The sequence below is a fragment of the Saccostrea echinata genome, unplaced genomic scaffold, assembly GCF_033153115.1.
Source record: "Saccostrea echinata isolate AGI-Se365-2 ecotype Australia unplaced genomic scaffold, CSIRO_AGI_Sech_v1 ptg000054l, whole genome shotgun sequence".
NCBI lineage: Eukaryota > Metazoa > Mollusca > Bivalvia > Ostreida > Ostreidae > Saccostrea > Saccostrea echinata.
The window spans coordinates 41,389,251-41,404,103 of NW_026889803.1; the positions used below are offsets into that span (position 1 = coordinate 41,389,251).

The 14,853-nt window shown below is 32.5% G+C and overlaps 1 protein-coding gene and 1 long non-coding RNA gene across 2 annotated transcripts; both read left to right on the forward strand.

The window, feature by feature from the left end:
• The first annotated feature begins 1,227 nt into the window (after positions 1-1,227).
• On the forward strand, positions 1,228-9,830 carry LOC133205185 (nose resistant to fluoxetine protein 6-like). The gene is made up of 15 exons (XM_061340943.1): positions 1,228-2,017; positions 2,171-2,376; positions 2,459-2,549; positions 2,709-2,796; positions 2,934-3,199; positions 3,395-3,580; positions 5,866-5,959; positions 6,297-6,395; positions 6,533-6,713; positions 7,713-7,792; positions 8,062-8,160; positions 8,350-8,488; positions 8,577-8,769; positions 9,092-9,234; positions 9,596-9,830. Exons 1-15 carry the CDS (start codon positions 1,243-1,245, stop codon positions 9,722-9,724), a joined length of 2,769 nt encoding a protein of 922 aa, XP_061196927.1. The 5' UTR covers positions 1,228-1,242; the 3' UTR covers positions 9,725-9,830.
• A 774-nt stretch (positions 9,831-10,604) lies between these two features.
• On the forward strand, positions 10,605-11,451 carry LOC133171511 (uncharacterized). The gene is made up of 2 exons (XR_009718813.1): positions 10,605-10,775; positions 11,140-11,451. It is a non-coding gene; the product is annotated as an uncharacterized LOC133171511 (long non-coding RNA).
• The last annotated feature ends 3,402 nt before the right edge of the window (positions 11,452-14,853 follow it).

Sequence of the window (14,853 nt, forward strand, 5' to 3'; positions counted from 1 at the left end):
AGGAAAAAAGGTCCAAACAGTGAATTATTAGTATTAACAATTTAAAAAGTTTAATGGCATATTAATTTTCGTAAAAATGGGTCAATCAACTTGAAACTCGAACATAATCTATGCGTCATCAATAAAAAGAATTGCTCAATATCCACAAGCACAGCAAAGTAACTAGTGAATTATCAGAAATTATGCAAAGTCTACAAGCAATAACTTTCATAAAAATGGGTCAATCAAAATGAAACTCAAACTTGATTTGCAAGCATTCAATAAAAAGAAACATGCCAAAAATAGCCCATTATCTATAAGCACAGCAAAATCAAGTCCAGAAAACTATGATGGAATATCAGAATAGCAGAGGACAGAATGTCAGAAAGTGATAACATGATATGCCAGAATGTAGATTAAATTAAAATTTGATAAAAAAAACAAAAACATTTCTGACAAGGAAAAGGCCCACGAGGGGTCCGATATTAAACACAGGAATGGATAGGAATCCTTTAGATTTTTCCAAGGTCAGAGAAGTTATTTGCGAAATCGGTATGCAAGCACCCTCATACAGCACAGAATAAAATTCTCTCGATCGGGATCAGAATACGAGCATATTACGGGTCTACACAGGAATTACCTGGTATACTTTTTCTAAAATAAGCGAGCTTTATTTAGTCAAATTGTTTCTAAATATAACATATCACTGGATCGTATTTTGGCTGACGTGTTTCATAGCAATATTGTTCCGTCTACCTGATCAATACACAGGCCTCAGGATGGGTGAGACCGGTCAAGAGGGGATGCTTACTCCTTCAAGGCACTTGATTCTACCTCTGGAATTTCCGGGGGTCCGTGGTTTATGCCCTGTTCACAGATTTGTATTGTTTGTAACTTTTTTGAGATTGATCACTGTTCGTTATCTTCACCTTTTCCATGATTTGCAGTTCAATTTGATAGAATAAGGATAAGAACATTGCATGGTACACCCATTTATGTAGAAATACATGAAAAAAAAGCATCATTGAACTCTTCATAAAGACAGCAAGACAAAACAAAATCCACAGTAAATAATCATCGGAATAATTCTAGCCTAGGAAAATTCAACCAAAAGTGAAAAGAAAACAATGATAAAGCTACGGGTATATATATTTAACTGAAGAGATTATCCATAATGTTAGAGAATAAAATGATTGCTATTCCATAATACGTTAAAGCTACAGTTACACTCGTTACTTTCAGGTCATTTGAAAGTCTGGTCTAATGATGAGAACTTGGATCTTCATCCCGCTAAGCCTATTTGTGCTGGTCAGTTGGGGAACCATACCATCAGTCCAACCGCAGTCTCTAGACCAAATAGAATCTTTCTTAAGTCAAATGAACATCAAGGAGAGGTTGAGTTTTTTAGCAGACATGTTAATTAACCATCCTGTACTTTACAATAAACTTGAGAAAATCTTGCTAGGTGCGGTGCCATTGATATCCGTTATTAAGATCAGACCAGAAATCAATGGTTACCTACTGCCATGGGTTTTAGACAATATACCAAAAGTCCTCAGAAGTGAACTGCTATTGAATGTAACCCGTGTAGTAGTGAATGAAATAAACCATATTAATATCACTGGTCTAAATACAAGTGGAATAGATCCTTTCATGGCGGGATTTATTTCACGATTTGACCTGTTGCATACGGGAATGCTGTCACTGGATGTAGTGCTAGATTCCCTACTTCCCAGTATGGGTGTAGGTCAACAGATCAAAGGATTCATAGAAGGCTACGGTGAAAAGATTCTACATGTCATAATAAACCAAATAAAGTCTGACATGAAGTCTCAAATGAACGGTAATAATACATCTGTCACAAAAATGAGTCAAACCAGTTTACTACAGCTAGGCGTGGGAATCCTACGAACCATTCTTATGCCTATGGAAGAAGTTTTTCCCAAGCCTCAAAGTTCAACCCTCACAGAACAGTGCTACAGTGATACTATGATATTCTTGAATAATCTTCTTCGAGGAAAAAGATGGGCTGTTCAAAGTAAAAAACATTTTGTAAATCTCTCTCATTCTCGTGCACGCGCGACTTTTTAGTGTTATTTTCTTCGAAAATTTACAACTAAAATAAAACATCAATTTTCTGAATTTTATCTTTTCTCCATATTTGATCTTCAATATTTAATACTTACCTTAGTGTTCGATTCTGCTGGTAAACCTCCCACTGGTACTCTCACCGGTAATCTTCATTTCATTGGCTCCTATGATCAGTGTCTGTCCATCACGCCTCAGAGTAGCAGTCTAGGTGGACAACTCACCACCAGAAACACCAGATACTGTAGGGCGACTTTTGATATCCCAGACAGTCTAATGGCTTCTGTTAAATCTTTAATAGGAGAAGTGGTAAGATTGAGTTTTTCCGTAACACATATTACGTTCATGTGGAAGTATTTCTTTTCCACTGATTTTTTCCACTTTCTGACAGAACACATATGGTGTTCCAATTACACTGACAGAGGGGTTGTGTCTACCAGCTTCTTGTCATGAACAAGATGTAAAAGAATTATTCAAATTAGGTAAGTGATTGTAGTGTGTAATTGAGATACAAATATAGTAATATTGTAAACACTTCTTGGATATTTTGTTGTACAACTTAAAAACAGTTTGATTTGCTGCTCTATAACACATCACGTAAATTGGCAAAAGGAACATTAGGTTGGTATTATGAATTTTAGGTTTCCTAAGAAGCTTCAACTTAGCACCTTCTGTGGAATGTTCCAACTCGTACGCACTGGAAAAAGACAGAGATGCCATCATTGTAATGTATGTACATAAAAAAATTATTTTTCTTTCATGGATGTACTGAGTTCTTAGTTTGTTATAAGAGAAGGACTTTCACTAGCAATTCTGTACTTAAGTAATATCGTTCACATTGTTTTGCCATTTGTCATGTATTCCAGAATTATCCTCTGCATAGTTGCATTCGTTTGCATAATGGCGACCTTATTCCACATCTATCGATTCTCGGAAGACGATGATGAGTTAAGAGTGTTTTCACCCTCACTGCCAGATGCTTATGACAACAAGGGGTATGAATCGGAAATGAAAGAAACTCAACTTTCATCCGAAAAGACGATTAGTCACTCAACAGGAAATGGACATTTAAATTCTGGGGAAGGCGATTATGAGTCTGTGGATACAAAATTATCCACTGAAAAATACGAAGGTTGTTTAAAAGAGAAAATGTTCAAGTATATACAGATAATTCAACAGCAACTTCATATATCTTTGATTCGTTTTTACACTTAATTTTCCCTCTCTCCGATGAAACTAAGCCTTACATTTTTGTACTGTAAGAAATTATAATGAATCATTTTTTTTCACTTTTATGTTATATTCTCAGTAATTAATCATTTTCCAGGTTTTAAGGAGGGAGTCACAAAGACTTTTTCATTGTGCCAAAATCTACCCGATATTTTGTCGTTTGATCATCCAAAAGATTCCATCCAATGTATTCACGGTTTACGATTTCTGAGTCTCGCATGGCTGGTTTTAGGGGATTCATTTCTGTATGCAGCTCTGTCCATAACTAAATCACCACTTACAGGTTTGTTGAAAATGTGCTTTTTGAACGGTAGGAGATCCATAGGCCATAGCACTCACATTTCTTCCTCTTAATGTAGTGTTAAATGTGCATAGTTTCCACATTCAATCTAATATATATTGGAAATCTATGTTAAGCTCACAATATTTTACCATTGTTAGTCTTCAAGAAATCTCCATTTTCACATGATATACTTTGTGTAACTATTCTGATTTTATCCTGTTTTTAAGAGCGGTGAATTACATAACTTAACACTATATATATTGATTTGTCTGAAATTCAGGTGGGAAACTGAATTCTTATTGCTCCTTAAAAGTATGCTTTGAAGGATTTTCCCAAAACATGTATCTTTCGATGTAGAAATTTGAACTTCTATCATGAGCTTATCAAGATTCCAAGGCAAATTAATATTTGCAACATGGGAATGCTAAAATATTAATTTAATGAATTGTACTCCTATCATTTAAGAAGATTTTTTTAAAAATATAGATTTACATTTCTTAACTTTAAGTTAAACAGTGATCCATGTTGTGGCCATGTTGTAGTCAAGGACATATAAATAAATAAATAAATGGGATTTTATTTTGCAATTCTGTCCCTGCTGTTCATGCATGAACATCTTAAAATTTACATGTCATGAAAATTTCTGTACATTTATTTTACGAATAAAGGAATTTACGAGGGGTGATCAAAAAGTTCGCGAACTATCTCTATATTTACAAAACTACAATTCAGATGAGAATGAAATTTGGCACACACATAGTCATACACATATTCTATAAATAGCAGGTGTTGTATAATGTTTTGCTCCGTGTTTGTGACGTCACAGTGTGAAAATGACGTCAATACGTAGGTGACTTGTGACAAAAAATGGTTGACTCAGTAGTACTCGAGCAACGAACGGCTGTAAAGTTTAACGTATATTTTGGAAATTCCTTTGCATTAGAATATGATAGTTTGTACAAGGTTTATAAAGACAAAAGACTTACCAGAAGTTCAATCATTAATTGGATTGATTGTTTTAGTGAAGGCAGGGAGATGGTTAGAAATGATGTTTTTTCTGTTGGCCACCGAATGCAAGCCGGGGAAAAGATGTGTCCTTAGTTGAGCAATTTGTTTTGAAAGACCGCCAAGTTACGATTAGAAAAATAGTTGAATATCTTAACTATAATATAATTGTTAAATCCCTAAAATATCGTTTACTTTAGACTTTAAACATATGAGATATGATAAAAAGAGGTCGTCCATACTTTATCCACATTGGATAAACGACGCTCCCGAGACAGAGGGCTCGGGTTTTGATGATCATCATGCTAATTCTGGGAAGGGATATCCTTATCCACCAATCCTATTGCCGAGATTTGGCCATTTCTGACAGATGGACTGTTCTTGTTATAAAAAATAACTTGCATGGTAAGAAATATAAGACTCGGAAAAATCTTTTAGCTTCTGTGAACAGAACGCTACGGAGCATGTCACGTGACCGCCTGGATCACGTGATTCGCGCATGGGCAGAACAATGGCAGATGTGCATTATAATCCGAGAGGACTACTTTAAAAAATAATGAGCACTGAAACCTCATTTTACTTCTTTTAAGGAAGTTATTCAATTAGTTCGCGAACTTTTTGATCACCCCTCGTATAGCCCTGCTTGGTCAGAATACATATTGAAGTTTCTTCCTTTATGATCCTATATTATTATGTTCCCCTCATATTTTGGCCCATCCTCAGACAAAGCTTCAAGAAGTGAACAACACAGCTTAGAAATAGTTTGTTCCGTTAGCCAGGTAACTTTTAGATTTTTAGATTACATGAACTATTTTTTTTTTACCTTTTCCTGATTTATTTTCCGTTGGAATAGTGCAAGACCTTCATTTGTAAAAAGAAAAATGCATTCCAGTTACCCAAGGGTGCTTTGAGGCATGTTTGGCTTAAAATTGACTCGGAGGTTGTCTAGAAGAAGATGAAAATGTTATATTTTACAAGTGATGTAAAACAGAGATGTTACTAGCAGACACCCACCTGTACAGATCACACTCAATTTAGCATTTTTCTTCTTACAGAAGTGCTAAATTGTTGATGATAAAATCATTGTGAAAAAGATAGTTGACACAATTCTTGAGTGTATTCATTTAATCAAAACAAGTATACGTTAAATGTTTCATGTTTTAGTTCATATATTCTTTTATTTTTATAGTGAGTCTCTTTTTCTTTAAGTAAATTTGTTCTTGTAATGTATACTTTGCTATGAAGTGATCTGCTGACGAGGCTTTTTCTTACTTAAATAGGTAACTTGCTGGAAGGATTGGACCTGCTAAAGCAGTTCACTTTTCAAGCTGTTCTCTCCTCACCTTTTGCCATCGATTCTTTCTTCGTCATCAGGTAAAGAAGAAGAAAAAATAGAATGAAAGATACTAAGTAAAAGGAATCCACAATAAGGCCACCTGACAAAAAGTTAAAAACAATATCGTTTAAAAGAAAACCATTTCAAATATACAATGCACAAGAACATATGCCTATCTAAACTATTTAATCTAAACTATACTTTGCAGCGGTGTATAGCAACAGAACATTTTCATCAAAGCCTCTTACAAGGTTTCGTTAATTCTATTATGCAGACAGGATACCTAATATTACACATTTGTTTTTATTTAAGATTATTTCAAAAATATAGATGAACTTTTGGTTGATACCTAGTATGCTTTTCATTTCATTACAGTGGTTTTTTGGTAACATACCGATTCCTTCGAAAATGTACACGCAAACAAAAACTAAAATGGCAGTCAATCATTGGATTTTATTCTAACAGATACATAAGGTATTTCAATTTTACAGAATGTAATGAATACTAATTTGTGTGAGAGAGAGAGAGAGAGAGAGAGAGAGAGAGAGAGAGAGAGAGTTAGGATATTTCCAAATGCTTCATTATTTAGGATATATTCTATTTACTTTCAGGATAACCCCGGTTTACATAATCATAATGATGGTGTACACGTGTTTTTATCATTATCTTGGTGACAGTCCCTTGTATCCGAATTCTATTCCTGTAGCGGACAAATGCAAGGAATATTGGTGGCATCATATTCTATACATAAACAATGTTGTAGGAACGACAGGGAATTTAGCTTTTGAGCAGGTATTTCTACTAAATGATCCTCCTGATCCATATACATGTATACATAAATGTATAGGTATGCGTCTACAGATGTACATGTTTTGCAACACTTCGTACACGGGAGTGCAAATATTTTAACAAACATTATATATATATATATATTAGGGATGGCAATTTTTAACCGGTTAACCGATTACTCGGTCGGAACGATGGTAATCGGTTGGCAAATCTGTAATCGGTTAGTCGGGAAAAAATATATGTGTAAACTTCCTCAGAAATCAATTTTCATCATAAAAATTCTCTGAATGTTGATAAGTTTTCCACATTTATTTCAGCCAACTTGGAGGTAATTAATTAATTTAGGCTCTTCAAATTGAGGCCGTTGGGGTTAATTGGTCAGTTTTTGAAGTGTTAATTGCTGTTTAAACACCATGCCGTTAAACTCCATTGTACATTTTCTGTATCTCTTTTAATGATATTAATTAATTAAAATTTCTTTTGAGTACATTGACCTGATTACAATGTGTATCTTACCCGTCTTCTGGAGTTGTCTGCCAAATTATGTTTTTAAACAAACATTGCAAATTAAGTGTTAGTTCGGACTCATTTTCTGTTTATGGTGATAATGCAAAATGATGTTGCGTAACATCATCAGTCTTAAATATCTGATGGACATTTCATGGTTTTCTTATTTTTTTTCTATCGAAATTTAAATAAAGCATATGAAGTGTAGTGATTAAGCATATACAAAATATAACTGATTTTTTTTTTTGAAAAGTTTTCTTGTGTATATGAATAGAGTTTACTTTAAAAAAAAAAGGTCAGAAAAATGTGTATTTGATACGATTAACCGGTTAATCGGTCGGAACGTCTTGCGGTTAACCGATTAGCAGTTTTGTATTCGATTGCCATCCCTATATATATATATATATATATATATATATATATATATATATATATATATATATATATATATATATATATATATATATTGAATACTGGCTTCCTTTACAATTTCAGTGTATGCCGTGGTCTTGGTTTCTAGCATGCATAATGCAGTTCTACCTTATAACACCAATACTCATTGTATTTTATTTATGGTATGTATTTTTATAAAAGTTTTCCCTTTGACTTTCAATGAAGATGCTACTTTTTCTTTTCGTATTCTTTGGAATTGATTTTGTATTTGTAAGACGTTTAATTCGTACAAACTTGAAAATTTATGGTACTATTATCCAATTCTCGAGCAAATTATGATAAAGCATATTTACAATTTGTACATTTGAAATCTGAAAGCTTAACCAAGTATTCTGTGAAACATAAAACCAATTATTTCATAAAGGGTTAATTAATTAATTCAACTTTGAAGGTCGTCAGTTCTTGGAGGGGTTATAGTTGGGCTCCTTTTGATAGCAAGCGTAGTTGCGACAGCGATCAAGGAGAAAATGTACACTGGAGACATCATGTCGTGAGTCATTATTTTCTTATATTCAAGAATAACTTAACCATTTGTAAATAAAAATATAATCTAAAGAATGAAAATTAAAGATAAATTGACGAAGCATGTATTTTAAACTATGTTCTTCAGATTCGAAAAAACGCAAGATGTAAACTTCAAAACAATTTTTAAATGACTAAGCTTTCAATATTACCTTAGAATGATGTCTGATGGTGGAGACTATTGGAACAATGTATTTATCACCCCTTGGTGTCGAGTGGGTGTCTATTGCATCGGTATTCTTTTGGGATTCTTATTCGATACTTATGATTCTAGAGAAAAAGTCAAAATTAGCAAGGTAGATATCACATTAATGTATTTAGTTCCTTACATCTTGTGATAGATGAATTTCATTAAATAAAGATATCAATGATATATTTCTTTAGGTCGTCAATCTTTTTGGATGGTTATTTTCTCTGGGTTTAATGATAACGCTTGCATACTCACCATTCACAAAGAATCGTGAGGGAGGTTATTCCTGGACCCCACTTCAGTCAGAGGTGTACGAGGCTATATCCCACGTGGTCTGGGCCTTGGCTCTCTCTTGGGTGATTTTTGCATGTGCTAAAGACCACGGAGGTATGTTGTTTTATTTTATTGAAAAAGCGCTAAAACTCTGAATTTTGGGAGGGGATCTTAAAAAAAACCTTTCATCCTATCCTATTGCAAGAGCGAACCCCACCCCTTAATCACCGGCATTACATAAAATATATACTTAGATTCATATTAATACTAATTTGAGTTCAGTTTTAGATTCTTCAAGGAACAGCATACATTAGACTTGTCTAATAAATTTTGTTTACTAAATTATATATTTATATCTATATAGGAATTAAACACAGTTTTCTGTCAAGTTAACAATATATTTCTCTTTAAAAGACTTGTATGTTTGTCTGTCTAGGAATTGTGAACTGGATCCTATCTTGGCGAGGATTCCTTCCCCTGTCTAGGTTATCTTTTGTTGTTTATCTAATTCATCCAGTTGTTATGGTGGCTTTTGTTTATAACAAGAAAGTTTTGGTTTACATGAACAATTTAGAAATGGTAAGTAATTTATCCTGGAAAAAAATCATAATTATTATAAATAAATTAAAAGCACAAGTCTTTACCATTGAATTCAATACAGAATAATAATTTCTGAGGAGAGAACGACCCCTATAATTTTCTTTCAAAATGGATTTTATTTTGTTATCAGCTGTTTATTTTCAAACAGAATGGCGACAAAAATGGAAATTTAAGCAAATTTATTACAAAGGATTAAATCTAAGACAAATTATTGTTGACAATTTATATTAAAAAATATTCTGTCAATTAAGAGTTATTCCCCCTAGAAGAGCGTAATTTCCCCTTAAAGGATGATGTAAACAATCTTGACTCAGTAGCTTCGTTTATAATTTATTTCCAGGCGTACATGTTCCTTGGTCATCTGATTTCGTCGTTTGCCCTTGGTACATTGTTCTCGGTGGGGATAGAGTTACCCTTCATACGTCTGCTCAAGCTTCTTAAGCGAAAAGGATGCTCTTCTTATTGCTAGACTTGTCGCATGAGTGGCTAATTTTAGAGATTCCATGTAATGGTTTGAAGATAGAAGTGTTAGGTAGTAATACTCAAACATTCTGTTTTCATCAGCGTCGTCTTTTGCTAATTTATCTTAAAAAATTGTTTTATTCCATAACACTTGACATGTATATTTGTATATATTATATGTAAATATTTTTACAGTTTTAATTGTTCAACGCGATTGAATATATTAATATAAAAATAGGCGTTTAATCAAATAAATCATTTTCAGTTTATTCCAAAAGATGATGCTTTTATCATGCTTATCATAAAATGAATTATTATTACAGAATGTGCATTTGTATTTTTCTACATTGAAATTGTATCCTTGCTTAATAAAGTGTAAAAACAAAATATGTGTGCTCCTTTTTTTTCTTTTTAAAAATCTGTATCATGTCTATTTTAAAAATTAATTGATTCTTTGCTACAGCAGACAGAAAAAAATACACAAACGAGTTCCAACATCGTTCATATGTCTTTTTTTCATAAGAAAAATGAAATGCTGTTGGCTGAAATTAGATCCCTTCTAATGTCTGAAAATCAAAGATCGTCAAAATTTCGAGTTCGAGTAAGGTACAAATCCTTTTATAGCCTCTACATGTATGTGATATTTAATGTTTTCAAAAAGTCTTTTGATTCACTTTTTTTTATCAAAGCAAACTTGATTTATTCAAACATATAAGAATAATGTACATGTAATTTGCATTTACCCAACCAAAACAATTGATAGATAGCTTACAATTACGCTATCACTTACTACTTCTGAGGCCTTGCAATACACAGTGCACGCTTGAAATTTACCTGTGTGACCTGCTTTCCGTGACTTAACTTGATAAACATTATGACAGTATGTGAAAAAAAAAACACAGACACAAACTACACATGCCTCAAATGGAGGTGTCGTTTTACAACAATTTAACCAGTCTGTGATATAACATTTATTATCCGGTCTCTTTTATCGGTATCATCAGGTATGAGATGTATGTAACAACAAAACTGTAAGCGAGATCCTTCATCAAACGCAGGTAAGAATCTGACTATATGTGTTTATATTGTACGTGTGCTCTATCAGCTCTTTAAAATATTCATCGACTCAGCTAATACATGTACGACAATTATATCAAAATAAATTTTCTTCATCCTTATATTAACTTCATTTTTTTTTTTCAAATTTAATTTTTTTTATACTGATTTTTTCTACCTGGTGTATAACAAGGTCAGAACATGAGGAAGTACATGTAGACGTTTACATTTTTAACCAAAAGGATGGACTAAATAGCCTAAAAAAATATTCAGACTGTGGAAATTTATTTGTTCATCAAAACTTCAATATTGATGACACTGATAAGTGTTAAATTGTAAATTTCCTTTTTTTTCTTTTTTAAACAGATGCCGATTTACAGACTTTTAAAATCGCTGTACTGTTGATGAAATTTTCAGATTCATCATGCTGAAAAAAGTTTGGCGGTGGCTGAAGGATGGAGGACATGTGTACTTAATTATGGTCCTTTCTCTGGCATACTTATTATACTTGTACCTTAATCGACATAGTATTCAGGAAGAAAGTGAAGAAGCAAATGGAAATACTCACACATGGTATACCGATTTTGCGGACTTTTTTCTGACTTTTCAAGATTTTTCAGAATGAATTTTTTTTAATTGAAAATGGTTTCAAATTAAAGTTGAATAATATGCAAACAACTTGTTGTTTTTTTTCATCCAACGCGCTATTTCAAAAGGTAAGATAGTGACCCCCAAGTTATTTCATCTAAATATTTTTGCCGTTAAAAGTTGTGAAAAACTTTATATATATATATATATATATATATATATATATATATATATATATATATATATATATATATATATATATATATATATATATATATATATTAGGGATGGCAATTTGTAACCGGTTAACCGATTACTCGGTCAGAACGGTGATAATCGGTTAGAAAACCTGTAATCGGTTAGTCGGGAAAAAAAAAATAAAAATACGTATAAATTTTCTTAAAACTCCATTTCAAATGTTAAAAAAAACCTCTGAATATTGATAAGTTATGATGTTTTCACATTTAATTCGGATGATTTGGAGGTAAATACTGTAAGACTCTCAAAACCGAAACCGTTGGGGTAATTGGTCCCTTTGCGAAGTTTTAATTGCTGTTATAACACCCTGCGTTACCCAGCCTGTCTTAAATTTCTTCGATGATATTTACCAAATATTTGTTGAGTTTTGTAAAATGATTTAAATGATGAATGTACATATATATGTATGTATCTTACCCCTATCTATCTATCCTTCGCAGTTATCTGACAAATTATATTTTTAAAAGAAACATTGTAAATTAAGTGACAGTTCAGACTCAGTTTCTGTTTATGGTGACAATGCACAATGACCTTGTGTTGTAACATTATCAATTTCTTTGATATCTTAAGAGATGTTTCATGCTTTCCTTATTTTTTTCTTGCCTTTCGAAATTGAAATTAAATATAGCTTACTAATCAAGCATTAACACAATATTATCAACGTCTTTTTCAGTTTTCTTGTGTATATAACTAGAGTTTACTTGAAAAAATAAGATATAAGGAAAATATGTATTTTGATACGATTAACTGATTAATCGGTCGGAACGCCTTGCAGTTAACCGATTAGCAATTCTGTATTCGATTGCCATCCCATATATATATATATATATATATATATATATATATATATATATATATATATATATACATATATATATATATATATATATATATTCTTTTTAAAGCATGAAATTCTGGGGGGGGGGATCCCACATCTCATGCATTAATTCCTATTGAAGATTAATACAGAAATTTATGCCTTTGCCATTTTTAAGTGATCATGCAGTGCAGCTACTTGTATATATCCCGTCACATGCTCCCATCACATGTGTCCATCCTTATGGGTGGATGTTCATCTATATCATTGTACAATTTTGTGATATCCTATTATGAACAATTATGGTAGAAGAATCGCCCTTTTTCTATATGGAATTCAAAGTCATTACATTGGTAAAGAATGCTACCATTCATATAAATGGAAAAGTAGTGAAAAAAGACTGAGATCATTAAAACAACCTTTGGTTAGAATATAAAAACGCTTTCTTCAGATTATTTGCAGTATGGATCAAATACTACAATCAGGAGTCAAGATGCACGAGACTATAAAATCATATTCCAGTCCTACTTTCTGTCTACAGAAATATAGTAACATTGTGGCTCATTTTTTATACAATTCCTAGGCAAATTTGAATGTCTTATAATCTACCCAGTGTTGTGCAGTTCATCATCTATTGCTCTTTAAAACACACATGTTTTTTTCTCTCATTTTCTGCTCATATATAATTATAACATTGTACCCACCTTACGTTATGGCTCTAGTGCCATAGCCAAACTGTGAACAACTTGGCTTGAAGATTAAAAGTTTCACTATTCACGGATGAATTATTATTTTTAGACTTTAAATTTGAATTCCTTTGTAAAATTTTACACAATTATTGTGGCCTTACTCTAATTTGAATCGAAATTACGTCTACAATATTTAAAGAATCACTGTCTAGTTAGTAGAATATGCCAGGGCATCAACGATAGTTGGAAACGTGGAATAATTTGCATAACGGGCGAAGCCCGTTATGCATAAATTATCCCACGTTTCCGACTATCGTTGATGTCCCTGGCATACTCTACTAACTAGACAGTGATTCCTTATATTTCCATTTCATTGTGAAATAAAATTGTAAATTTAGATTTTAAAAATGTAGACTAATAGATTTAAATTACACTAGGCCTCACATGTCAATTTCAATAGTCCCCGCCCACTGACGTCAAACACAAGGACAGGCGCACGAGAATTACAGGCATATTAGGCCTCCTTACAGTCAGACACAAAGACAGCCGCACGAGAATTACATGCATATTAGGCCTTCTTAGCTCCTGACCTTTCGCTTGGCGAAATTTGCATTCCGTTAGAATGATCAAGAAATCAACTCTCCTAACTTTCAAAGAGTTATCACAGAGAAAACAAATAGAAATGGACATATGGAGAAATGGTGTTCATTCTTCTCATTTACATATCGGCCATATTGGAGCTATAATGGCGACAGATTCCATAAAGGTTTATATAGAGAACGAACAAAAACCCGCAGATTTTTATATACTAACTTTTTCGGATAAAGTTCTTCCGCCGATGTTTAGATTTTTCTTAATATCTTTTACCGGAAATGACAATATTGTTGATAACAAAGTGAAAGTTGCGACCGCCTTTTTGATCTGAAATTCCGAAGCGAGAGTATAATGTTTTAAAGAAGGAAAGAGCGCAGACTTGGTGTCTTTATCATTTTTGGTAGTTAAATGTAAGTGTTTATAGCAAGTTGACAGAGTTCTTCCGCCGATTAATAGGTGCAGACGAATGCCTTTTTTTTTTTTTTTTTTTTTTTTATAAAATACAGACGATTTATCATTTCATGAAGAGTTACGACCGCCTTTTTAATTTGAAAACGGCAATTTCTTGCATCAGTGTGACCTACTTATTACCAAAAAAGATGGTTTCATGAGTTGTCAACTGTTAATACCTTAAAATTCTGCCCAAATAACTATGACGGAGGCTTAAAAAAAAAATAAACAAACGGTGCTTGCAGGTTTTAATATAAAAATTTAAAGGAATGGAATATTTCGAGTTTATGCAGGATCTTATGAATATTAATGAGAAGTAAATCACGTGGGAGCAACCTCATGAATAAACTGTACATCATTTCTCCATATGAAATATATAAAGATATATGCGTACCTGATATCCGTAAGCAGTTCTTTAAGTGAATAATAGTAAATTACTTAAAATAAACTATGTACTTTAATTTCGCAGATCCGTTCTTAATGACAAAATATTCACTGTAAATCTAGAAAATTGTGCAATAACTTGTATATTTATATATACATGCTTACTTAAAAAGAAATTATTAAGAACAGTCAAAATTGCTTGAAAATGTAACATCTTCCGCTATAGATCCAAAATCATGAATATAAGCGTTTAAGATGGGGAACTTTTATGAAATTATTACCAGGTTATAAGAAATAAGG